A 25,966-nucleotide genomic window follows, 5' to 3' on the forward strand; every position below is an offset into this window, starting at 1 on the left:
TCGGCCGCATCAGTAACCCTCGAGCTCCCGGCTAGCTGTCAAGCTGGTGGGTAGCAGACGCCTCTGAAAACGTCGAAGCACTTTTGCAAATATGGGATATCTTGATAAACCGAGCAGATATTTGATGTTTACACAGCTACTTTCTCGCCTGAAAATATTTTAAAAGCTTATTTTGTGACCCAGAAAGATTAGTATGAGTAATTTTAAAACTTAGTAGTGGCCGCCATTGTTGGAAACTGGAGTTTGGCTGGGCCGCGCTATGAATTCTGGGATATGGTAGTAATTTGGACAGCCTTCGGCGCGTCGCTGTGACGTAATCGGTCTACAAATGCGGCCTCAGGAGGATGCAGCCCATGAATTTGGACATGTCCAGAGTATAATCGCAGCCTTTGCGGTTAGAAAATTGCACTTGATCATGTCGCGATATTATCGCAAATGCGATATATCGTTCAGCCCTAGACATCAGTGTTGAAGGTAGGCTTTAAGTGTCAGTGTGAACACACAGATATAGTTCCTTGTCCCATATTTCCCATGTCAAACTCTGAACACAGGTTCATTGAATAATGATAAGTAAAGGAAAAAGTTCTCACTGTTGGTCGTTCTGCAGCGATACAGCAAGAGCAGGAGAATAATAAGAAGAGAGACTCCAAAAACCAGTCCAACAATCAACCACACAGGAGATGAAGAGCTGTCAGCTCCTGACACAGTTACTGTGACAACAAACAATAAAGTTTAATTATACTTTATAATTCATAAAATAATTTTAGGAAACTTCTCAGAAAATGAGGTGACTTCAAGCCTTAAAACAAAACTCATTTATAAAACTCCATCAAATGTTTTGATCCTGCTCACCTTTAACTGACATCCAGCTCTGTGCTGACTCTCTTCCTGAGTACTGACACTTGTAGAAACCTTCATCAGACTTTGACACTGCAGAGATCTTCAGCTCCCCTCGGGGATCATTTTGAATAAGTTTGTCATTGTGATAGAAAAACACATTGGAAAGTATTTTTTGTGTTCTCAAACTGCAGCTCAGACTAACAGAAGCTCCCTCAGTCACAGGATGAACAGGACTCACCAGGATAGGACCATTACCATCATCTGTGACACAATCACACACAATTGTTTCAGTCACATCAGCTGCTGCACACTTTGAGAAAAAGCTGACAAACAATAATAAGAACAGATTGTACAAATGCTTTTTTTATCATGAAGATCTGATCTTGTGTATTTAAAAACTGCTGTATGTGTTTTATTTTTCCCACATGAAATGACTTCACATACAGCAAAGCTGGGACAAATGTTCATGTGACGTCTAAATCATTAACATCCAAGAAGTAAATGTATAATAACATACTCTGTACAGTGATGTTGACTGCACTGCTGAACTCTCCTGATCCAGACTCACACCAGTACACTGCAGTATCTGACTTTGATGTGTTGATGTCACATGTGGATCCAGTCATTCTCCTACAGTCAGAGTACAGTCGGCCGTCCTCAGAGAACTTCCTCACTCTCCACTCAGGGAAGTTTCCCTCACAGGTCAGTGAGACAGAGTCAGAGGTGAAGTGTTGCACTCTGTCAGGACTCACTGTGAGAGACGCTGCTGAATGAACATCTGGAAACAACATGCAGTGAAGAGACAAAGCTCACAGATGTTAGGATTATAATGTCAGAAATGAAAAGATTGATTCTTCTTCTCAAAATAGTTTTTAAATGGGTTTATCACAGTGAGAGAGATGTTGGTGAATTAAATGATGACATCATATCAGCTCAATGAAACGATAAACAGAATCAATCTGACCTGCAGACCAGACAAACTTTGGTTGACTGTGATCAGTGTGATACTCTGGGTCTCCTCTTCCAGCTCTGCACACATATCCTGCTGTGTGTGTCTGTCCATGAATGATGTAGGAGTCCTGTGCAGTCCCACTGCCATCAGGTAGCAGCTCATAACTGGAGGATTTCTCTGATAGATCAGGAACAGCTTTATACCAGTAGAAGCTCCATCCTGCAGACGGATGTTCAACCTCACAGTTCAGAGTTACTGAGGCTCCAGGACTCAGCCATGATGGAGACACAGTGAGGACAGGACGGGGTTCATCTGTTCAACAAAGATTTGCTCTCAATGTTTCGTCTCTTAACTCTGAATTCAATGTCACTAAAATGTTGACTCACAAATATTTATGATGAACTTTAAGAGTGAGACTATCTAAACATGTCAAATATCTCAACATGTACTAATAAAAACACATTTTTACAAACTGTTTCTATTTCCAGGTTAAATGAACTATGACTCTACTTACTGTCAGAAACTGTCAGTGTGACTGAATCACTCCACTCTGTTGTTTCATGCTGTGAACTTTTCATTCTGCCCTTACAGCGATAGTTTCCACTGTTGGATGATGAAGCAGATCTAATCCTGTGTTCATTTTGATTTGGAGCTTTTATCATGCTGTTTGTTTCCCACTCATAATCCCACTCAGTGTCTCCTCCATGGATCTCACATCTGACAGTGATCGTCTCTCCTCTGTATATCTCAGACCAGTTTGGATGCAGAGTCACAACAGGCCTGATTGAGGCTGTTACTGTTCAAGAAAGTACAATAAAAACACATGAATGTCAAAAATGTTAATGCCTTTTGTTCTTCAGCTTCCTCCTTAATCAGGAATTTATCTGACTTCATGTTAAACTGACCAGTTTTCCCAATCCTGACTGACTGGCTGTCCTCTGTGTAGTAAACTGGGTTTCCTCTTCCTCCTCTGCACCTGTAGAGTCCTTCCTGTGAGACACTGATTTGTCCATTTGAGTGGAAAACTGCATGTTGTGTGGTCAGGGCTTCAGAGGATTTCTCATCTCTGTACCAGTAGTATTTCCATCCAGATGATGATGATGGATTCACAGAGCAGGTCAGGGTCACACTGCCCCCTACTGGAACAGCTGTGTTATCAGCTCTCAGTTTGGCCTTTGGTTTATCTGCAGTTCAGTTTAGAAAAAGAACAAAAGTCAATGACTGAATCAAACCAGTTGAAATAACTTGGTGGAAATATGGAAATAATCAAATTTTTATATTATTATAGAAATATTACAAAAAAATTAGTATAAGAAATAAAATAGTATAAGAGTAATATTACAACTAAGTAGCTGCAGCTATTGTTGGAAATACGTGTTGTTTTGATGTTTTGATGTATTTCCATAAAGTGAGTTTAGACTTTTCATCAAGAAAAATCACAGTTTGTGCCTGTAAGCAAATTGGTAAGACACAGTAATGTTTCAGTGTGAAGCTGCAGGACTGCATTTTGTTTTCTGCAGCCGCTGTAATTTTTTAGTTAGAGTGACGCTAACCCAGCTGCTAATAAGGACTACTGTAGACTGCTGTTTTCCTAACTTTGTTGTAAAAAGTTAGCAAGAAGTTGCAGAGGATCGTTACCGGACTGGATAATGACAGACGAACTCCAGATAGTCACTCCGAGTGCCTGAGTCGCTCAGAGTACCTCTGCCAACGTGGGAAAGGAAAACAAATACCTGTGGACCACGTGGAGATCACGCACCTTCATCATCTTTGTGCTTCTCAAGGAACTGAAGACAACCTGTTAGCTGGACTAATCTGGTGAGTGTTGCACATTTTCACCATGTACTGAGGTTTAATTTATTTTTTGCTCTTTGACTGAAGAGACTGCAGTTTGGAGATCTTATTACATTGCTACGTTCTCCAGCATCAGTACAGGCCTGCAACAAGGCTGTATTAGTGCTGCTGGTTGTTCCTATAACTGAACTGATACTAAAACCTGCCATTTTATTATATTATTATTTTTTATAATTTTGGCTTACTAAGAGAGGGTTGCTATGGTGTATTTTACATTGTGTATGGTGTAATTTACTGCACTGTGATACACTAGTGTTCATTTTAGCAGGTAATGCTACTTTTAGGGGTAAGTTTAAGTGATCCAAATCAGAGAAGTTAATTTACAATAAGTGCTCCTGTTAAGACAGATGTAAACATGAAAACATGAAATGTCAGCATGAATCATGGTCCAACTCACATGAAACTGTCAGTCTGAAGGCATCACTCCATCCTGTTAAGAGATAGTCACTGCTACCCCGACATCTGTAGTCTCCACTGTGGGACACTGAAACTCTGCTGATCCTGTATTCACTGGATGTTGGAGGGCTGTTTGTGTTGGGTGCTGTCCATTCATATTTCCACACCTTTCCTTCACCTCCCTGAATCTCACAACTGAGAGTGATTGTGTCACCAGTGAATATCTGAGACCAGCTGTGCTGCAGTTTCACAGCAGCCAAAACTGTTCAACAAACAAATAAACACAATTTTTTTAAAACTAATCAACAGCAAACAAAATACATTAAAAAAATATAGTTATAAAGTGTTATAAAATCTTGAATTTGTTTTATTTCACAAAAAAACTTAACCCTCACCTTGTTTCTGAATTGTAACTGCAGCACTGTCCTCTGTGGAGAAAACTGGATCTCCTCTCCCTCCTCTGCAGTAATAGATGCCTCCTTCTGAAATACTGATCGTGTGCTCTGATGTTCCAGCTCCTATTTTCTGAGCTCCAGAAAACTGTGAATCACGTCTGAACCAGTCAAACTTCCAGCCAGCAGAGCCCTCCACAGAGCAGCTCAGTGTCACACTGCCCCCTGCTGGTATGACTGAACTTTGTGCTGTCAGTGTGGCTCTGGGTTTAATTGCTGTTGAAGTTACAGGAAAAGATGAACATCAGATTGTCACTTGCTTCAGGAAAAACTTTGTATAAGAAGAACAACAAAAATTTACAAGAAAAAATAAAACCTTTACAAATTTGTAATATTTGGATTTCAACAAGTGAGTCTTTCATTCATGGTTTTAAAGCAAAATTTCCCCTCAAATTTAATTCAGAAAAAAAAAAAAACGTTTGGGCTTTTTGTTTGTTGGAAGGCCAACAGTACATATTGACTGATTAAAAGCTTGAGAGAATTTATCCAGATAAACTGGATAAAAATTCTTACATGATAGAGTCACTGGGATGATATCACTCCACCATATGAATGTCAAAAATGTTAATACATTTGTTCTTCATCTTCCTCCTTAATCATGAATTTATCTGAATTTATGTTAAACTCACCAGTTTTCCCAATCCTGACTGACTGGCTGTCCTCTGTGTAGTAAACTGGGTTTCCTCTTCCTCCTCTGCACCTGTAGAGTCCTTCCTGTGAGACACTGATTTGTCCATTTGAGTGGAAAACTGCATCTTGTGTGGTCAGGGCTTCAGAGGATTTCTCATCTCTGTACCAGTAGTATTTCCATCCAGATGATGATGATGGGTTCACAGAGCAGGTCAGGGTCACACTGCCCCCTACTGGAACAGCTGTGTTATCAGCTCTCAGTTTGGCCTTTGGTTTATCTGCAGTTCAGTTTAGAAAAAGAACAAAAGTCAATGACTGAATCAAACCAGTTGAAATAACTTGGTGGAAATATGGAAATAATAAATATCACATAACTTTAATGGTGAATCTGCAACAAACTGTACAACTATCACACAAACACAACACTAATCTTTCATATTTAATTTGCTGCATTTCTAAGTTAAAAACACACATGAGGAACAATCAGTGGATTTAATGTCTGTGAAGGTTCTCAGTCATCCAGGTCATCGTAGTCAAAGGAGCTTGCAAAGAAAAGCGTCTGGACTTCTTTAAGTTGCTTGAAGACGTTTCACCTCTCATCCGAGAAGCTTCTTCAGTTCTAAGGTCAAATGGTGGAGAGTCCCAGATATAAACCTAGTGGGAGTTTCCCCCCACAGAGGGACAAAAGGACCCCCTGATGATCCTCTAATCACCTGAGCCAAGGTGTGAAATTGGGTGTGGGACCCAATCAGCCAGAGTTTCGGGTGTGTTCATTGTGAAACCTGGCCCCACCTTGTCATGCGAATTCCTGAGGTCAGATGGCCAGTGTATTTCAGACCCAGCAACACACTCAGACAGAAACTGGTTCACCCGAAAGACAAAACGCCAAAACACAGACTTAACAATGTGGTGTACGCTGTACAGTGCAGCGAGGAATGCCCAGACCTCTACATTGGAGAGACCAAACAGCCACTTCACAAGCGCATGGCACAACACAGAAGAGCCACCTCCACAGGACAAGACTCAGCTGTCCATCTGCATCTTAAGGATAAAGGACACTCTTTCGAGGATGCCAATGTTCACATTTTGGACAGAGAGGACAGATGGTTTGAAAGAGGAGTGAAAGAAGCCATCTATGTCCACTGTGAGCGACCATCTTTGAACAGAGGCGGGGGTTTACGACACCAACTCTCTGCCATCTATAATCCAGTTTTGAGATCCCTTCCCAGACGCCTTAACGCCCACTCACATCCTGGGCCATCTGATCTCAGGAATTCGCATGACAAGGTGGGGCCAGGTTTCACAATGAACACACCCGAAACTCTGGCTGATTGGGTCCCACACCCAATTTCACACCTTGGCTCAGGTGATTAGAGGATCATCAGGGGGTCCTTTTGTCCCTCTGTGGGGGTCACTCCCACTAGGTTTATATCTGGGACTCTCCACCATTTGACCTTAGAACTGAAGAAGCTTCTCGGATGAGAGGTGAAACGTCTTCAAGCAACTTAAAGAAGTCCAGACGCTTTTCTTTGCAAGCTCCTTTGACCAGTGGATTTAATGTTTCTTAGTGGATGTGGTGGAGCAGCTGAGACAGATTCAGCATTTGTTCTGCATTTCATCTTTCATGTATTAGAGCTGCACAGCAGAGAAGTTACTCTCATATGTTTTGTTCTCTTCACTGTGAATAAAAAGCTGCTGTTCAGGTTTTTGTTGTTGAAATAAAAACTAAACATTTTACTGACCAACATGAAAGACAGTTATAAAGCTGTAAGAAATAGAGATGGACCGATCTGATATTAGGTATCGGTATCGATCCGATACTGACCTAAATTACTGGATCGGATATCGGAGAGAAATAAAAAATGTAATCCGATCCTTTAAATATCACGAAAGCACCTCACAAAACTTGCGACATGGGGTAACTCAGCTCATAACCTTAGCACGTTGGAGCATGTATGCATCATATGGTGTGCAAGACCTGTCAGCAGTCTGATTGAACATTTGGAGCCTCGCTACCAAACCGGCATTTCATCTCCGAGGAAGTTATCCCAGAGAAGTAAAGCAGGTGTGTAAGTTCATCTCTGAATGTTTGTAAAGCGTTCCCGCGTTAAGCTTAACAACCGATATATGGAGCAACTGCCTCTTTTCTCCCCTTCCCTCTCCTGCTGCTACTTCAATCATGAAACTGCTTAATGATCAGCTGATCGGCTTTTCTGTGGCGAGTCCGTCTCTCTTGTTTGTTTTTGGCCCACTTTGCACCAGAAAGAGGAAACCGGCGGCTGAACAACAGCAGCACGTTTAAGCTTGATAAGCTGTTGTTAGGATGTATTTAATATTACTTTCTACTCGAGGATCTTTTTCTACGTAGCTGACGGCTGGTAACTGTGCAGGGGCGGATCTAGCAAAGTTTAGCCAGGGGGGCCGATAGGGCATGAACAGGGAAAAGGGGGCACAAAGACATATTCTCATTTAAAATGTCTAGCTTTTAATAAATAATGATCTGAATCTTACACCCAAAGTGTTAATCTGATGTAAAATGTATAGAAGTCCATTACTATATATAGTAACTATTAAGTCTAATATACCCTAGTAAGCTATACTACTTTTTCCATCTGTGCAGTCTGCAATTCTGTTGAAGAAAGATGTTGAATCTATTTAATTATTGTGGAAAAATAATTGATTGTTTTTTTTTAAACACGTGCATTAAATTAAAGTTGATTACGTCGATTAATCATCGGGAGGCGGAGGCTGGGGGGTGGTTCCCCATTTGTTTTTTGCTGGGAGTTGGCAACCCTATTAGTTAGGTTGCTTAATATTTCCGCAAAGTACTCTTTAAAATACCAGAATAGGGAGGAATGTGTAGGTTTAAGTTTATTAGATTGATCAGTGTTGCTAAACTCTTAAATATTTTGGGTGCAGTGTATTTTTTTCCATACAGGTATAACAGAATAGCTTTAGTATTTTGGGTTTTTTTAAACTTGAGTATGAACTTATACAAAATGCAGCAAGATATTTAAAAAAAAGTATTGATTAAAAAAAAATACCGATAAGAATCCGATATAGTGTATCGGCAGATATCCAAATTTATGATATCGGTATCGCACATAAAAAAGTGGTATCGTTCCATCTCTAGTAAGAAAGGAGAAGTGTCATGAATCGCTGTGCGGCAGGCAGGAGTTGGACCCAAAAGGCAGGCACTCAGGCACGAAGTTTAAACACAAAGAACTCAGCTTTATTCGCTGGCAGGAGAAAGTCATACAAAGCAAACTAAACTCACAGAGAGACACAGGGAGATCCACACAGCATGAGGGACAACACAACACTGACTCAGAGAAACACAGGGTTTAAATACACTGGGGAGTAACGAGGGGAATGAGACACAGAAGGAGGGCACAGCTGGGAGAAATCAGGACTGACGAGACAAGCAAAGCAGGACACATTCACATAAGACACGGACCTTCAAAGTAAAACAGGAAGGATCACACAGAGACGCGAACTCGACACAGTGGAGACAGCAACTAAGAAACACAGAGACATAAACCATAAGGCAGAGGACTCTAAGAACCGAAAGACACAGAGGGGAACTCAAACATGCAGACACAGACTACACAGATCAGAGGGGACACAGAGAAACATGAAGGGCAAGGGATCGAAACTAGAAACCATAGAATAAATCACACAAGTACAATAATACAAACATCACAAAGAACTAAAAACGCTGGGTCAGGAGACCCAGGACCGTGACAAGAAGTGCTTTTTCCTTATTTAGATACTCTGGATGAAAGATCTTACATGATACAGTCAGTGTGATGATATCACTCCACTCTGATAAGAAATAGTCCCTTCTGCCCCGGCAGCTGTGTCCTCCACTGTCAGACTTAGTAGCTCTGATGATTCTGTATTCATTGGATGTTGGAGGTGTGTTTGACTTGGCTGCTCTCCATTCATACGTCCACTGAGCTCCTTCACCTCCCTGAATCTCACATCTGACAGTGACTGTCTCACCGCTGTATATCTGAGTCCAGGATGGCTGAAGGGTCACAGTGGTCTTACTGGGAACTGTTCACAGAAAAATATCCAGTTAGGAGACAAATAGAAACATATGATGAACAGAAAAATATCATGATTTCTATTCTATTCTTTCATGAACCAAGAGGAGCGTCGGCTTTCATCAACATTTGTCAGAGGCTAATTTTTCCCACAGAGATTGTAGCAGCTACTCTGCGACCAGACCTCGTCCTTTGGTCTAACTCCCAAAAACTTGTGTACGTCATTGAGCTGATGGTACCATGGGAGGAAGCAACTGAGGAAGGATTCAAGCGTAAGAAGCTGCAGTATGCCAACTTGGCAGCTGAGGCAGAGGACAGAGGCTGGAAGATCAAAGTGCACCCGGTGGAAGTGGGGTGCAGGGGCTTTGTTGCCAGAACAACAGCAAAGCTGTTTAGAGAGGTTGGTATCAGAGGACAGGCACAACAGCAGGCTATAAGAGAATTAGCTAACACTGCTGAGAGGACCAGTCACTTGTTATGGCTAAAAAGGGCTGACATCACTTGGGCAGCTAAGGTAGTCACCTAGCCACGTGAGAAAAGAAAATATTCCGCTCTTCTTCCCTTTTCTGGGAGGCAGTGGGGAGGTCGAGCGTACAGCCCGATCCGGTAGGGAGGTGTGGGAAGCCAGATCGGGCGCCCCCCCTTCCAGTTCTCCTCTCTGCTCTCTCCTATCTTATCTTACTTGTCTTACTTCTCTCTATCACCTTTTCTGTCCCTTTGAAGAAATGAGGCTCCATAAATGCTAAAGAGGTAAGTATTTTTCAGTTGCAGTGAGTAGATAGAATAAAATAAACTGTAGAAAACTAAACAGCAGAAAGAAGAAGAGAAATTACAATTTTGACATAAACCACTGACACAATCCAGGGCCTGATCAACGCTGGAAGAGCCTCCTTGGATGAGGGTGTCTAGTGATAATGGCCGAAACACCCGATGAATCCAAGGTCCACTACTGACGATGTGTCCCAAATTTTAAAATCAGATCAGATCTCTAATCCCTAAACCTAATCAAGGAAAAATGTCAGGTTAGCCTGGGTAAAAGACCGAAGGTTGAGGCATACAACGATGTGTGCTACTGGTAAAGTTTCTGGGCTGCTTTTCCTCATAACAGCCATCCCCCAAGATTTTCTCCATTTAAAGAAATGCATTGTCAGGGATTGTAACATCTAGTGCTTTTACTGAATCATACAATAATAATAACAAATGTGCTGTTAGAATTCGATTTCACTTAGAGACAAATAGAAATATAAAGATCAAAAATAAGACTGAATAAATCTATTTTTCTATTTCCCACCTTCACAAATAATCTTAATGAACAGAAAACTCAGAGTTTGCCTCATCTCAAGGTTAAAAAACTCACAGGTGTGAGATAAAACTGTTATCAAAGATCACATTATGATCTCTCAGCTTGGCAGAAATAAAAAAAAAAAGTAAACTCACGTGTTTCCTGAACTGTGACGTCACTGCTGTCCTCTGTGTAGTAAACTGGATCTCCTCTCCCTCCTCTGCAGTGGTACAGACCTCCTTGTGAGACACTAATAACTCTGTTTGCTTCATTTCCTCTCATGAGCTGAGCTTTAGAAGAGACTGAATCACGTCTGAACCAGTCAAACTTCCAGCCAGCAGAGCCCTCCACAGAGCAGCTCAGTGTCACACTGCCCCCTGCTGGTATGATTGAACTTTGTGCTGTCAGTGTGGCTCTGGGTTTACTTGCTGCTGAAGAAACAAAATAGGTAAAACATTAAATCGTCACCACGAATACGTTTCTTACAGTACAGATCACACTTTAAACATTCACAGAGTAATTTATCTACAAACACAAAAAGAAATTAGTTTCCCTGCATGTGACACATTGGACTATTTAACAAACTAAATATTTCACTGATTTATGATTCTCTTATCAAACTGTCATCTCTGTACGTTCCTCTTTAACCCTCATGTTGTGTTCATTTTCTGTTAAACAATTTGTTCTGTCAAAAATGGCCATTCCATTGAGATCATCATAAAAATTATAAAAACATAAAACTATAATAACAGATTTATTATCACCACTTGTTGTGTTTGGTCTTTTTATCAACTTAAGTTCTTGTGAGCATTACAGTTTTTGAACGTCTGTTATTTATGGTCTGTTTGTCTCTTAATCTGAGTTTATGCACCTTTGAGTTGTGAAAAACATCATTTTCAGGTTATTTTGACTATAATAAATAACCAGATAAAAGATAATATGCTGTTTATCACAGACTCATTTGGGTCAAAGTTACCAAGAACATTTGTTTTTTAAACCATTTAAAATGTATATACAGTCACAAAGTGACACCTGTGGTGTTGCTGGTCAAACTGATGAGGCATATTTCATTTGTTTGTAGAGGAAACGATCCCAAAGTTAAACTTGCTTCTGACACAGCTCCTGACCAAGAGCGTAGGAGATGAAGAAATTATCATCTTATGTCACTGAGACCTCCAATCATCTTCAGATCAGATCCACATACTTCACTTGGTTCTTTTCAGCAACACCGTCTGCAGGTTTCCCAGTATAAACCTGCATGTTCCAGGTATAATTTGTCCTGGCATCACATGTTGCCCAAATCTTTATGCCATATTTAGAAGCTTGTTTGGCATATACTGTTTGAAAGGGCAGCATCCCCTAAAGCAACCGGACGCACATCCACTGTCACGTTTAGACTTGGGATATGGATGAGTGGCTGCTGCTCCACACTTGTCCCAAACCTTTCTGATCACTGCAGATTTGTCTTGTCAACAACGCCGTGGTCTTGTATCACTGTTGTCAAAGTTAATCACCTGCAACAACATGTAAAACTTCTCTGGTGACATGATGGCCTGAAAAATTGTCCCACTACTCTGCATCTCATAAACTGCTGGTAAATTAATTTCTGGATCTGTACACATCACTCAAAATCAAAAGACCCATATATGCTGTAACAGTCACAATGGTGTGGTGTCTCTTTAAGACAACCCAAGTCCAGGGTTAATGTTGTCATCAGTATGCACCACTGCTCTCTGTGATTGTGTGGACATGTGCTTGCACGCTAGTGCATGAGGACGGACAGATTTTATGTTTTACCTCTCCAGACACCTTTGTTTGCAACGTTATGGGTTGTATGAACACTGCACGCTATGTTTGTTAAGCTGCAGCCGTTCAACCGGGCTTATATGGTTGACGAAGAGAAGGGTTATTAAAGAACATGCTGTGGAATTCCCAACGCCAGTGTGAGTGTGTATTCTTTTGACTCTCCTGCTAAGTGTTTTTGCCGCCTCCTCTCAACCACTAAACACAACCCAACGTTACAATGCTTTAGTGTCTTTCTGGATTACCTCCTTCCAAATAGCTTTGTAAATCTGTTTCTTCTCCAAGTTGCTCAAGTTTACCTCTTTGGTTTTGATAGACAGTTAGAAACCATTCAAACGGAGATTTGATGTCCTCAAGGATACAGAACATTTTGTAGGTCCTGTAATCATCCTGATGAGATTTTCGGCTGAAAGCCCATCTTGAATTTCAGGTGGGGACAGGTGTGTGTGTGTGTGTGTGTGTGTGTGTGTGTGTGTGTGTGTGTGTGTGTGTGTGTGTGTGTGTGTGTGTGTGCATTGTCTTGTTGTGTCCTCCATCCATTTCTAATGATTGAACATTTTTGACCAGGAACACATGTAATGCAGATTTTTAGTGTCTGCTGAAATCCTCTTTGTGGACAAAGTTATGGAATTTTAGGTCAATCTGCTCAAATTAAATAAATTTCCCAGCGATAAAACTTTCAATTCGGTAACATTTGACCGGAACACAACATGATGGTTAAACTGCTGATACTTTAAGAGCCTCCATGGTGTCTCTCCTTTCTGTTTGCACAGTGAGAAAAACTGTTGTCCTGAGCTGCCTGCAGACAGCTGGATCATTGTTGGAGTTTTCCTGTTAAGACTGTCACGGTCCTGAGTATGTGGACTCAGTGTTTTCCTGTTTGTATTAGTTATCCTTGATTTCATGATGTGTTTTGATTCTCTTGGTTTTGATTTCTATCGCTAGTATTCCTAGCTCTTTAGTTCCTTGGCATTTTTTGTTTATGTATTCCCAGTTTTGTCGCACCAGCAAATAAAGCTGCCATTTAAGTTAATGTTTTGTCTCCGAGTCCTGCACTTGGGTCCAGCCACACAACTCATCGTGACAAAGACAGATGTAAACATTAAAACATGAAATGTCAGCATGAATCATGGTCCAACTCACATGAAACTGTCAGTCTGAAGGCATCACTCCATCCTGTTAAGAGATAGTCACTGCTACCCCGACATCTGTAGTCTCCACTGTGGGACACTGAAACTCTGCTGATCCTGTATTCACTGGATGTTGGAGGGCTGTTTGTGTTGGGTGCTGTCCATTCATATTTCCACACCTTTCCTTCACCTCCCTGAATCTCACATCTGAGAGTGATTGTGTCACCAGTGAATATCTGAGACCAGCTGTGCTGCAGTTTCACAGCAGCCAAAACTGTTCAACAAACACAAATAAACATTAAACAGAAACAAATCATGTGGGACCAAAAATAAATTTAAATATATTAAGTCTGACTTTAATTTAAACGTGAATTTGTTTTATTTCACAACAAAATTTCACCCTCACCTTGTTTCTGAATTGTAACTGCAGCACTGTCCTCTGTGGAGAAAACTGGATCTCCTCTCCCTCCTCTGCAGTAATAGATGCCTCCTTCTGAAATACTGATAGTGTGCTCTGATGTTCCAGCTCCTATTTTCTGAGCTCCAGAAAACTCTGAATCACGTCTGAACCAGTCAAGCTTCCAGCCAGCAGAGCCCTCCACAGAGCAGCTCAGTGTCACACTGCCCCCTGCTGGTATGACTGAACTTTGTGCTGTCAGTGTGGCTCTGGGTTTACTTGCTGTTGAAGTTACAGGAAAAGAGAAAGCATCAGATTGTCACTTGCTTCAGGAATAATGTCTTTATAGTGAATTAAGTTTTAAAAGAAAAAGTAAGAATTCAAGAAAAATAAAGAAGTTTGTAATATGTTGAATTCAGTAAGTGCTTAAGAGCTCACAACTGTGTGTTAAGAAAATGGATGGATGGAAGGAAACAACTGTCTTCAAATCAAATTTGATGAGAATCAACAACTGGCAGCAGCACACATGAGGACAGCACAGGTATCTCAGCTAACTGTTAGCCAGCTAGAGAGCCAGGAGCTAACACTGGATGTATATAACATGATGAAAATCAGAGTGAATCAAGAATCAGGTGAGAGTGTTTTTACGCTCTGCCACCAAACTGTACTCCTAAATGCAGAGACAGGTGAACTATACACTGTTAGCTGATCTGAGGCCAGTTGATCGTGGATGCTCTTAGCATCAAGATTTTTTGTTAATCTGCCTTTTTGTTAAATATCCGACTTGTTTTAAGGATCATGATCACATGTAAAAGATGCATAACCAGTGCACAGTCAGCAGCATTTATCAGTCATCATAATTCATACAGATGTTTTTCATACTGTATGCTATCCCCGACCCCAACCAGGGCTGTGATGTGATAACAGAACTCTTCTCTGTTGATGATCAGCCTTTTCTTTTTTCAGCATCTGTATTTTCAAACAGCTGCTCTGCTCATTCTGTATTTATTGATCATGTTTGTTCAGCTTAAAATAAATTTTAAAAACAAACAAATACAATAATTGTGTCATAATTCAGAGCTGCAGTGGTGAAAACCACACACATGCACATATTGAAGACACTGAGTTCATTACATCTGTGTTTAATATTTATGTTACAAAGTTTTTTCACTCTGGTGATAACTGTGTTTTTTTATCACCACATTTAAAACTGTTTCTCACTGATTTTGCTACTAAGATAAAACAGATAAAACAGAGAACAATATTACTGAATGAAATGAGTCCAACTTACATGATACAGTCAGTGTGATGATGTCACCGCACAATGTAAAAGTGCAGCATTTGTATTCTCCACTGTGAGACTCTGTAGCTCTGCTGATTCTGTATTCAGATGTTGACGGTGGTTCTAACTTGGCTGATGACATTAGAAACATCGAATGGCTTCCATCACTTTCCTGAATCTCACATCTGACAGTGACTGTCTCACTGCTGTATATCTGAGTCAAGGGTGGTTCGAGGATCACGGTGGGCTTATTGGGAACTGTTCACATAAACACATCAAGTTAGAGATTGATGGAAGCATATAGTCAATTTGAAGATGTCCTGATTTTTATTGCTGCTGTTAAGAGTCAAAAGATTTACTGCATCCTGGTGATGTTTGGACTTGAAAATAATAAGATGTGTTTTCATGAAAGAAATTAAACCATATAAATATTCTGGATAAAACAACAGAGTGACTCCACAGATCTGTGAGGCTGAGATCAACACATAAACACACAAAGTCAGAGTTTGTTATTTGTCCGTGTGAGCTGTCCACTTTTAAATTGTAACAGGAAGTTTTATTTTATTAACGTTGAGCCGTTATTTTTGCATTTTCATCTTTACATTTATGACCACAGTTTTCAGGAGTTCTTGAGGCCTTTTTAAACATACTCATTTATTAATATTATGAGGATTCAGTTACTTAACAGTGTCTCAGCTAATCGAGACACTTGCCTGTAGTTTAAACATGATAATCCCCTGTAGTTGCCTTTTATGTCTTATCCTGAACACTTCACAGCTGAAACACATGATTGAATATTTTCTGTATCAGGGAAAGGAGCACAAATAACATGAGAAGTGGCTGCAGATATTCAAATGTAAAATTCTTGAAACAAGTAAAGTCATCCTCAAATACACAAATGTGTCTACGCATGAACTGAAGATAGCATCAAGAAGATTTACTGAACTTACATCATTCAGTGAACTGTGCACATTTACAGCTGGTATAAACGCTGGTTTCTAAATCAATCTCCTCATCTGTTTGGAGAATCTTTTTTTCTTCTGAATTTATAAACTCAGCAGTTTCCTGAATGATGACTGCATCACTTTATTCTATGACTGACCCTGTTGTGTTCCTGTGCAGGTGTACCCATGCCTGTGTATCCTTGGAAAGAGCAGTGGCCGCCACATCAACACATGTCATACCATGAGCTCTATGAACTCTTCCAATCTGGCTTCAGAACACGACACAGCACTGAGACTGTTCTTATCCTCATCCTCCTGGACCTCTCTGCAGCCCTCACACCATCCTTCCTTCCTGCGTAATCAATCATAATCTTCTCACTGGTACCGTGCTCTCTTGCTATCAGTCAAACCTCTCCAACAGAGCACAGTTTGCCTTTGTCACCATGGGAGACTTCAGCTCCATCTCTGCTCCAGTTAACCACTGTGTGCCCCAAGGTTCTGAGCTTACTTACAAATCCCTCAATACCCTGGCACCTTAGTATCTCTGACCTGGGGCCCGTTCTTCGTACCTCGCTAAGTAAGTTAGCTGGATTTGATTGTTGACGATTTCGCGTGATCTTGGATCGTTCGGTTCCCCGAAGCTCATCCGGGACTTGCTGCCATAGCAACAGAGCCGTAAGCGTAAACCTGCTCGGGAGCAGGTTTACTTTATGTAAACAGGATTAGATCGCGGCCACGCAGGTATGTCCGCTTCATGTATACGAAAGCAACAGCGATATTCCACCACTGTTTCACCATAAATAAATATTATCAATGTAACTAAAGATAATGCAGCACTTGATCCATCACTAAGTGCTTAGAGCAGCTGGTCCTAGCACACTTCAAATCCTGTCTCCCCCCCCACCCTGGACCCCCACCAATTCGCATACCGCCGGAACAGGAGCACAGAGGATGCAGTCTCCATCGCAATGCACTCTGTCCTCTCACACCTGGACAACAACAACACCTACGCCAGAATGCTGTTTATAGACTTCAGTTCAGCATTCAATACAATCCACCCCTCACAACTCACCAGGAAACTGACAGACCTGGGTATCAGTTCCCTCATCTGCAAATGGTTACTGGACTTCCTGACCAACCGCCCCCAACATGTCCGGCTGGATAACCGCTGCTCATCTACCATCACAATGAACACCGGTGTACCACAAGGCTGTGTGATGAGCCCTTTCCTCTACTCCCTCTTCACCCACGACTGCAGACCTGCTGATGGTTCCAACACCATCATTAAGTTTGCAGATGACACCACGGTGATTGGCCTCATCAATGACAACGATGAGGCCGCCTACAGGGAGGAGGTGGATCGTCTGGCTGAGTGGTGCGACAGAAACAACCTGCTGCTTAACACCGAGAAGACCAAGGAGCTCATCGTGGACTACAGGAGGAATGCTGACCCACATCCACCCATCCACATTAAGGGGACGGCTGTGGAGCGTGTGAGCAGCTTCAAGTTCCTGGGAGTCCACATCTCCGAGGATCTCACCTGGACGACCAACTGCTCCAAGCTGGTCAAGAAGGCTCACCAGCGCCTCTTCTTCTTGAGGACTCTGAGGAAGAACCACCTGTCCTCAGACATCCTGGTGAACTTCTATCATCGCACCATCGAGAGCATCCTGACCAACTGTATAACAGTCTGGTACGGGAACTGCTCTGCCTCGGACCGGAAGGCGTTGCAGAGGGTCGTGAAAACTGCCCAGCGCATCGCCGGAGCACCACTTCCTGCCATAAAAGACATCTACAGGAAGCGGTGTCTGAAAAGGGCTGGGAAAATCATCAAAGACCCCAGTCACCCATCACATGGACTCTTCACCCTCCTGCCCTCTGGGAGGCGCCACAGGAGCCTCCGGACTAAGACCACCAGGTACCGGAACAGCTTCTTCCCCACAGCTGTCAGACTCCTGAACTCTGCCTCTTGACATCTGACCCACGTTAAACTCATGGACTGAACATACACACACCCACAATGGACAACTGTACCCTCAAACACAATAATAACATGGACTGAACCACCACTCACAACCACTAGCACTTTATATAGCCTCTGTAGAAACTATCTACACCCTCACTTATCTTAACTGCACTACTGTATAGCTCTGTGTAAATAATCATTCTGTACATTCGATAATTTTTAATCCTACAACTGTTTACAACTTGCATAGTTCCCATTTCTGTATAGCTGTATATCCCAGATTCTGTAAAGTTATTTATTTCATATTCTGTATAGTTTTTCATATTTATATCCTGTTCATAATCTGTACATAGCTTGTACTCACTACAGCCTGTACATACTTATAGTTATAGAATATTCACAACATACTCCATACCGTGTACATTATAACATACCATAATAGACCCATTTCTGTAATATACTCACATATCTATATTATTGCTAATATTTATTGTAATATATCTATATCACTAAAGCACTTCTGGATGGATGCAAACTGCATTTCGTTGCCCTGTACCTGTGCATGTGCAATGACAATAAAGTTGAATTCTATTCTATTCTATTCTATTGATTTCATACAGATACATACAGGTCATTTCCTGAAAAAGGGAAATGTACTATTAACATTCTATTACATGTATGTGATTATTACAGATGTAATTCATATTTCAGAGTAGTAATTGCAAATTACTTCGTGTAATCAAGATGAGAGACCACGGCTATAAAAGCGAAGGTGGATTTGGGAAGTCTGTCGCAGCCATGTCCTGTCCGTTTACGCGAGCAGCCCATTGCGGAAGGTGCAAGATTGATAAGGAGAGTTTTCAGAATTCAGCATATATTGCAGGACAGACAGGATCCTTTAGCTCAGCGCGACAGTGTGCTCATAGAGAGATATCGATATTCCCGTGAGGGTATTATTTACTTAACCAACTTGTTGACGAGGGGGTGCAGGACCACCACCTGTCTTTTTGTGCTCTGCCCTTTTCTTGGTTGCTGTTATGAACAAACAAACAGATTATTCCAGGGTCTCTTTCCAAGAGACGAAAAGCAATTGTTGCATCTTCAAAAAATAAAAATACAATAACTGAGCCTTACACCGGAGTATCGTTGCACTGGTTTACTGAACCTTACTTTCAGGGCATGTACAGAACATGAGCATCCATTTTCCTACTGCCTCCTACAGGACACACACTTCTTCCACTTCCTTACACATTAATGTAACACAGAACTAATACTGCCTCTCCTGGCATTACCATTGTAACAACACACTCATTCTGTTTCTTTCAGAAGAATAACAGGAACTTAGGATGTAGGTATCTATGAATAATAACTATTATGTATACTCATATATTTATATAACCACTTATTTCTTGCGATACCACATCTCCTCCCCCCTTAAGTCAACAACTCCCTTGACTTACAAAATAACCGTTTATCTAAAGAATGCTTAACAAGCAATCAACATGTAATTAAGGTAACCATGCAACCATACAACTGTACATAGGTTTCCATGTTTCTCTTTTTTTTTTCTAACTAGGAAGGTACGCATTGTTGCTCTATTTCTGGAAGATCTCACACTACCTAACAAAGTCCTTTAAAGTCTCTGGTGGACGTCTCTCTCTCTGGGAACGTCGCAACACGGGTGTCACTGAGGAGTCTCCGGGAGCTGGAGTCTCCGGAGCATAAGGCAACTCCATTGCCGGAGGTTGTGGCGATGTGTCCAACTCCAATGGCAAGCAGCACTCAGGCACTGATTCTTTGTCAAGCAATGGCTCCACCTCCCTGTCTGGCGTACTGGGAACAGTGTCAGCCACTCTTGCTCTCACCTGATCCACGTGCCGCTTCACAGTTTGACCTGATCCAATGGTAACAATGTAAGACACTGGACCCGATGCTCTCACAATGACTGCGGGAATCCACTTCGGGCCATAGGAGTAGTTTCTGATGAAGACCTTGTCTCCTGGTGTGAAACTTCTCAGTCTTTTCTTGGTGTCATGATTTTCTTTCTGTTTCAATTGTTTGTGCTGCACTTTTGTTTTCACATCAGGCATGAGCAAGTCCAAAACTGATCTGAGTCTCCGTGACATCATCAACTCTGCAGGTGATAACTGAACAGAAATCGGGACAGTCTGGTTTGTAAGGTATCACCTTTGACTTTCTTCATCCCCTCCTTAAAGGTCTGGACCGCCCTCTCAGCCAGCCCATTTGAAGAAGGGTGGAAAGGTGCTGATCTTACATGGTCAATTCCATTCTGCTTCATGAATGACTCAAATTCAGCACTTGTGAAACATGTTCCGTTGTCTGAAACTAACATTTTAGGTAGTCCAAACACACTGAAACTCTGGCGCAGTTTCTCTATAGTTACCTGTGATGTAGAGGATTTCACAGGGTAAATGTCCATCCACTTGGAATGAGCATCCACAATGATTAGAAACATCTCCCCGAGGAAAGGCCCTGCATAGTCCACATGGATTCTGGACCATGGTGACTCCGGCCACTCCCAAGGGTGTAATGGTGCAGTAGGTGGTGACTTGGAGTGTTTCTGACACTCCTCACATGCCTGCACTTCTCTTTCAATGTTCTCATCCATCCCTAGTCACCATACATACGACCTTGCCAAGCCTTTCATCTTCGACATGCCTGTATGAGTCTGGTGCAGGAGTTTCAATATTTTCTCCCGGCATTTGGTGGGAATAATTACTCGGGCTCCCCAGAGCACGCAACCATCCCTCACACTCAGTTCCAGCTTTCTCTGTCGATACGGCTTTAAACAGGCATCGGTCTCAGTTGGCCAGCCTTTTAAGGTGTACTCGTGGACTTGGGACAACAAGACATCCTTAGCTGTCCATCGTTTGATCTGTGCAGTGTCCACTAATGTGTCATCCAGTACATGCATCATCAAAACCTGCTCAGCCATCTCTTGCTCAGGTGCTGAGTCTGGGACCGGCAACCGGCTGAGCGCATCCGCGTTTTCATGATGTTTTCCTGGCTTGTACCTGATGTTGTACTCGTAAGCACTCAATGTCACGGCCCATCTTTGTACTCTTGGTGAGCCCATCTGAGGTATAGGCTTCTTTTCATTGAACAGTGAGATTAGGGGTTTATGATCTGTGTAAATCGTGAAAACTCGGCCATACAAGTATTTGTGAAATTTCTTGATGCCAAATATCACAGCTAGACCTTCTTTGTCAAGCTGAGAATACTTTTTCTCAGCAGGAGAGAGTGTGCGTGACATGAACCCCAAAGGTCTCTCGCTTCCATCCTCCATCTTATGTGACAATACGGCGCCTACGCCATATGGGGATGCATCACATGAGAGAACCAACTCACGGTCAGCAGAATAATGAACTAACACCTCTGCTGAGTTCAACAGGTTCTTAGATTTCTGGAATGCTTCCTCTTGTCTCTTTTGCCATGTCCACCGTACCTCGTGTCTCAAAAGTTCATGTAAGGGTGCCAACAGGGTTGCCAGGTTTGGAAGGAATTTGTTGTAGTAATTGAGCAAACCTAAGTATGCTTTCAGTTCAGTGACATTTGTGGGGGTAGGTGCGTCCATGATTGCTTTAACTTTGTTTTCCACTGGGTGGAGCCCCTGGGCGTCCACTATGTGCCCCAAGTACTCCACTTTCTCTTGCATGAAGGCACACTTGCACCTCTTTAACCTCAACCCAGCTTCCTCCAACCGGGTCAACACCTCATCCAGGTTCTGTAGATGGCTTACTTCATCCACTCCAGTCACTAAGATGTCATCTAAATACACTGCTACATGAGGTATCCCCTTCAAAAGACTTTCCATGGTCCTCTGGAATATTGCTGGAGCAGAGGCCACTCCAAAAGGCAATCTGTTATACGTGAACAGCCCCCGAGATGTGTTTACTGTCACGTACTTTTTCGATTCGTCATCCAAGAGGATTTGCTGGTAAGCGTGGCTCATGTCTAATTTTGAGAACTGCTTACCCCCGGACAGTGTGGCAAACAAGTCCTCCATTCTGGGTATGGGGTACTGCTCCAGTGAAGCCACGGTATTTACAGTAAGCTTGTAATCCCCACACAGTCTTATTGTCCCTGTGGGCTTCAGGAGTGGCACTACTGGTGCCGCCCATTCAGCATATTTCACTGGCGAGATGATGCCTTCTTTCAACAGTCGGTCTATTTCCTCGTCGACTTTTGCTCGCATAGCAAAGGGGACAGAACGCGGACGGAAGAAGCGTGGGGTGGCATCACTTTTCACATGAATAGCAGCTTTCATTCCTTTCAGGGTGCCCAACTCCTCTTTGAACACATTCTCATGTTTACTTAACACTTGCTGAAGTGTTTTTTCTGTTGTTTTGACTTAGTGCAGCTTTCTGTTGTTAGGACTGTTTTTCACTTCACCCCAGTCCAATTTAATTTCCTCGAGCCAAGCTCGACCTAGCAAGCTGGGGCCGTCGCCTTCGACCACCACCAGCGGCAGATGTTTTTTCTGCTGCTTGTATTTGACGCTGAGTCGTGTTGCACCAATCACCTTAACAGGATCCCCTGTATAAGTTTCGAGCTTGATTTTGATGGGCTGCAGGCTGGGGGGCTTGCTGTCTTTCCCTGTTTCTCTGAATGTTGCTTCGTTCATGACTGTTAGGCAACATCCAGTGTCTATTTCAAAGTTCACCTTTTTCCCATCAATTTGCATATCCACAGTGTAGGGGTCTACTCTTCTTAAGTGTACCGCACTGCCACGCCCTAACTTGAACAGTTTTCTGTTGTGCCCTTGACTGCACTTGACACAGTTCAACATAAAAGAGTCATCTTCAGAGCTATCAGTTTTGTTGTTATCTGCTTTCTCGCCCACATTGTGAGTACTGTAGTGTGAACTCTGCTTTTTTTCTTTCTTTACATATGTCGATCCATACTTTTTCTGGTTCAGTTTAGTCTTGCTTTTACAAGCTCTAGCTATGTGTCCCATTTTACCACAAGCATGACATTTTTCTTGTTTGTACTTACAGTCTGCTGCTGTGTGCTTGGTTCCTTTGCAACGATAACACTCTTTATTTTCTGCTTTAAAGGTACGACTCTCCTGTTGTCCTCTAGCGAGACTGAAACATTTTGCTGACGCCCCTGAGGTCTGCAGATCCTGTGCATTTTTATTTGCAGTCTCCATGGCTACTGCAATTGACAGAGCTTTGTCAAAAGTGAGATCTATTTCTGACAAGAGACGTCTCTGAATTCGGTCATCCTTAATTCTGCAGACGAGCCTATCTCTCAACATCTGTTGTAACGTGTTGCCATAGTTACAATCCTGTGCCAGGCGACGCAGCTCCGCTACATATTCCATGACGGTTTCATTCGGCTTGCGGGAGCGAGAGTCGAACTTATACCTTTGCACAATTTCACTGGGCTTCGGATCGAAGTGATTTTTCATCAGAAGCACCAGCTCTTGGAAGGTTTTGTCTTTGGTCTTGGCCGGGCTGAGAAGGTTTCGCATCAAGCTGTACGTTGCTGCTCCGACGACACTTATTAATATCGCTCTTTGTTTCTCTGCATCGTCGATCCCGTTAGCTGCGAAAAACTGCTCGAGTATTTCCGTGTACTCATCCCAAGTCTGATTCTTTGGATCGAACGCTACTAGCGTGCCAATTGTAGCCATTTCCGCTTCGAGGTCACTGCCTTCTATTTCCAGCCGAAAACTTTTGCATTCTTTGAAAAGCTAGCCAAACCTGTAGCCGACTCCATCACTTTATTTTCTTCTCTTTCCTTTCAGTCTGATCGCCCAAACTCCTTCCCCCTAAACGTCCTCGTCGCCAAAAAGATGTTGCATCTTCAAAAAATAAAAATACAATAACTGAGCCTGCACTGGTTTACTGAACCTTACTTTCAGGGCATGTACAGAACATGAGCATCCATTTTCTACTGCCTCCTACAGGACACACACTTCTTCCACTTCCTTACACATTAATGTAACACAGAACTAATACTGCCTCTCCTGGCATTACCATTGTAACAACACATTCATTCTGTTTCTTTCAGAAGAATAACAGGAACTTAGGATGTAGGTATCTATGAATAATAACTATTATGTATACTCATATATTTATATAACCACTTATTTCTTGCGATACCACAGCAATATAAGTGATAAATATTACCATTCTGTAGAATATTCTTATATTTCACTTTTACCTGTTCCCATGTTCTAGTGGGTCCTGTTGTGGCTCTAATGTGAAAGGGGATATAATATAACATAATATAATATAATGTAATATAATATTGGATAATATAATGTAATATAATAAATCTACCCTACTGCCTACTGGTGTTGGCCAGAGGGGCCAATGGCGCGATATGGCAGCCTGGCTTCTGTCAATCTGCCCCAGGGCAGCTGTGGCTACAACTGTAGCTGCCTCCACCAGTGTATGAATGTGAGAGCGACTGAATAGTGGCATTGTAAAGCGCTTTGGGTGCCTTGACAAGCGCCATATCAATCCACTCCATTATTATTGTTATTATTAAATTACTTACGAGTTTAATTTGTCAGCAACTTTCTGCCAGCCCCCTCTCCTTGCTTTTGCAGCCTTTGCAGTGTTCCCTTGCGTTCTGATTAAACTCTGAAACTCCTGGAATCCCTCACTCAAGAGTTCTTGCTCTGCTGCCGAAAAATACCGAGCGCGCTCCTTCGACATTTTCGCCGACCAATCAGAGGGTTGCCGATCAATGTTTCTACTATCGATGCGTAGCCCCTTTTACGACACCCAGTGATCTCACATTACTTCATCCAGCTGTACTGATTGTCAACAGCAGGTGTGTTCGGGGAACCGGATTAGCGAGCTCACGGTTAGCGCGATGGTTTGGTCTTGGATGTGTCATTTGATCTTGGATGTAGTAAGCGACGTACGGAGAACGGGCCCCTGCTGCAACTACACAGTCTTGGATGCTATGGTCCTAAGCCAAGAGTCTGCTCTCTGTCCCTCACACAAGCCTCAATGCCTTTGGGACAGAGTCTTCAGTGCAGCGCCCCCCACCTTTGGGAACTCTCTTCCATATGAGATCTGTAATTCCCTGTAACTGGAATCCTTTAAAAAACTTCTCGAAACTCACCTCTTCAGCAAAATCCTAAACCTCTAACTTTTTATTATTGTTATTGTTGTTGTTGTTGTTGTTGTTGATGATGATGATGTTATTGATTCAAAATCGCAACCAGGAAAATTGTGATTACAGTATCTGACTTACTTCATTGTTAATATACTGATTTTGTGCCTTAAATAAAACGATGCACAAACAGAGAGACATGATGTGATTTCAAATGGTGCATGAAATATGAAATATCGGAGCAAAATTATACATATTTTATAAATGTGAAGAAAAGAAAGAAACATTTCTCACCTTCAGCATTAATGTAGAAGAGAGTATCGAGCACTAAAGTAAAGATTAAACATCATCAGGATCAAACTGACAGAAAATCAAAGTCAAAATGAACAAAAGTATTTTTAAAGATTAATTTTCACATGACACAGTTACTGCTCATCAAAATATTTCTGTGCACATTTAGTATTTGTATTAATTTAGTAACAAGTTTGAAACATAAAAAACTATTATAACATTTTTAGTACCCTATAAAATTGTATATATTTGTAAAACAATATGAATATATGAACTTGTACACAACAGTGAGTCAAGTGCAACAAGCAGCGATGTATCCAACACGATACTCCAGACTAAACTGAACCAAGGAACCAGCCAACATTTGTCTGTAACTTTCATAAACATCACAAATATGCTTTGTTCAAACTCTCACATAAACACTTCAAACCAGTGATACACTCTAATTCTCACACATGAGGAACACTTTCATTAATCAGTGCCATTCAAACAATGTCACAAATGTACTTACACAATAACCCCGTCATGCAGAGCAAAGAGTGCCCCATCCTCACATCCAGCCCTGCTGCACTCTGATCCTCAGCTGATCTCAAACACTTT

The 25,966-nt window shown here is 42.0% G+C and overlaps 1 protein-coding gene across 1 annotated transcript; it reads right to left on the minus strand.

Moving 5' to 3' along the window:
* Window positions 1–534: 534 nt before the first annotated feature.
* LOC146636222 (basement membrane-specific heparan sulfate proteoglycan core protein-like) lies at window positions 535–16,199 on the minus strand. The gene is made up of 15 exons (XM_085350300.1): window positions 16,196–16,199; window positions 15,077–15,325; window positions 13,789–14,067; window positions 13,402–13,662; window positions 10,611–10,883; window positions 8,917–9,183; window positions 5,124–5,402; window positions 4,432–4,719; window positions 4,044–4,304; window positions 2,698–2,976; window positions 2,307–2,582; window positions 1,805–2,104; window positions 1,358–1,618; window positions 853–1,101; window positions 535–710 (listed from the first exon to the last, which is right to left on the minus strand). The coding sequence occupies exons 1-15, from the start codon at window positions 16,197–16,199 to the stop codon at window positions 535–537; spliced, it is 3,702 nt and encodes a 1,233-aa protein (XP_085206426.1).
* Between the last annotated feature and the right edge of the window lie 9,767 nt (window positions 16,200–25,966).

This window comes from Diplotaxodon limnothrissa, linkage group LG3, assembly GCF_057381915.1.
Source record: "Diplotaxodon limnothrissa isolate DT_005_m linkage group LG3, D_limnothrissa_male_GT1.1, whole genome shotgun sequence".
Lineage (NCBI taxonomy): Eukaryota > Metazoa > Chordata > Actinopteri > Cichliformes > Cichlidae > Diplotaxodon > Diplotaxodon limnothrissa.

Coding starts and splice junctions, on each gene's coding strand:
- LOC146636222 (XM_085350300.1), bottom strand. Junction 2,105..2,306: donor CACACTGACAGTTTCTGACA/GTAAGTAGAGTC, acceptor TTTGTTGAACAG/ATGAACCCCGTCCTGTCCTC. Junction 1,619..1,804: donor AAAGTTTGTCTGGTCTGCAG/GTCAGATTGATT, acceptor TGTTGTTTCCAG/ATGTTCATTCAGCAGCGTCT.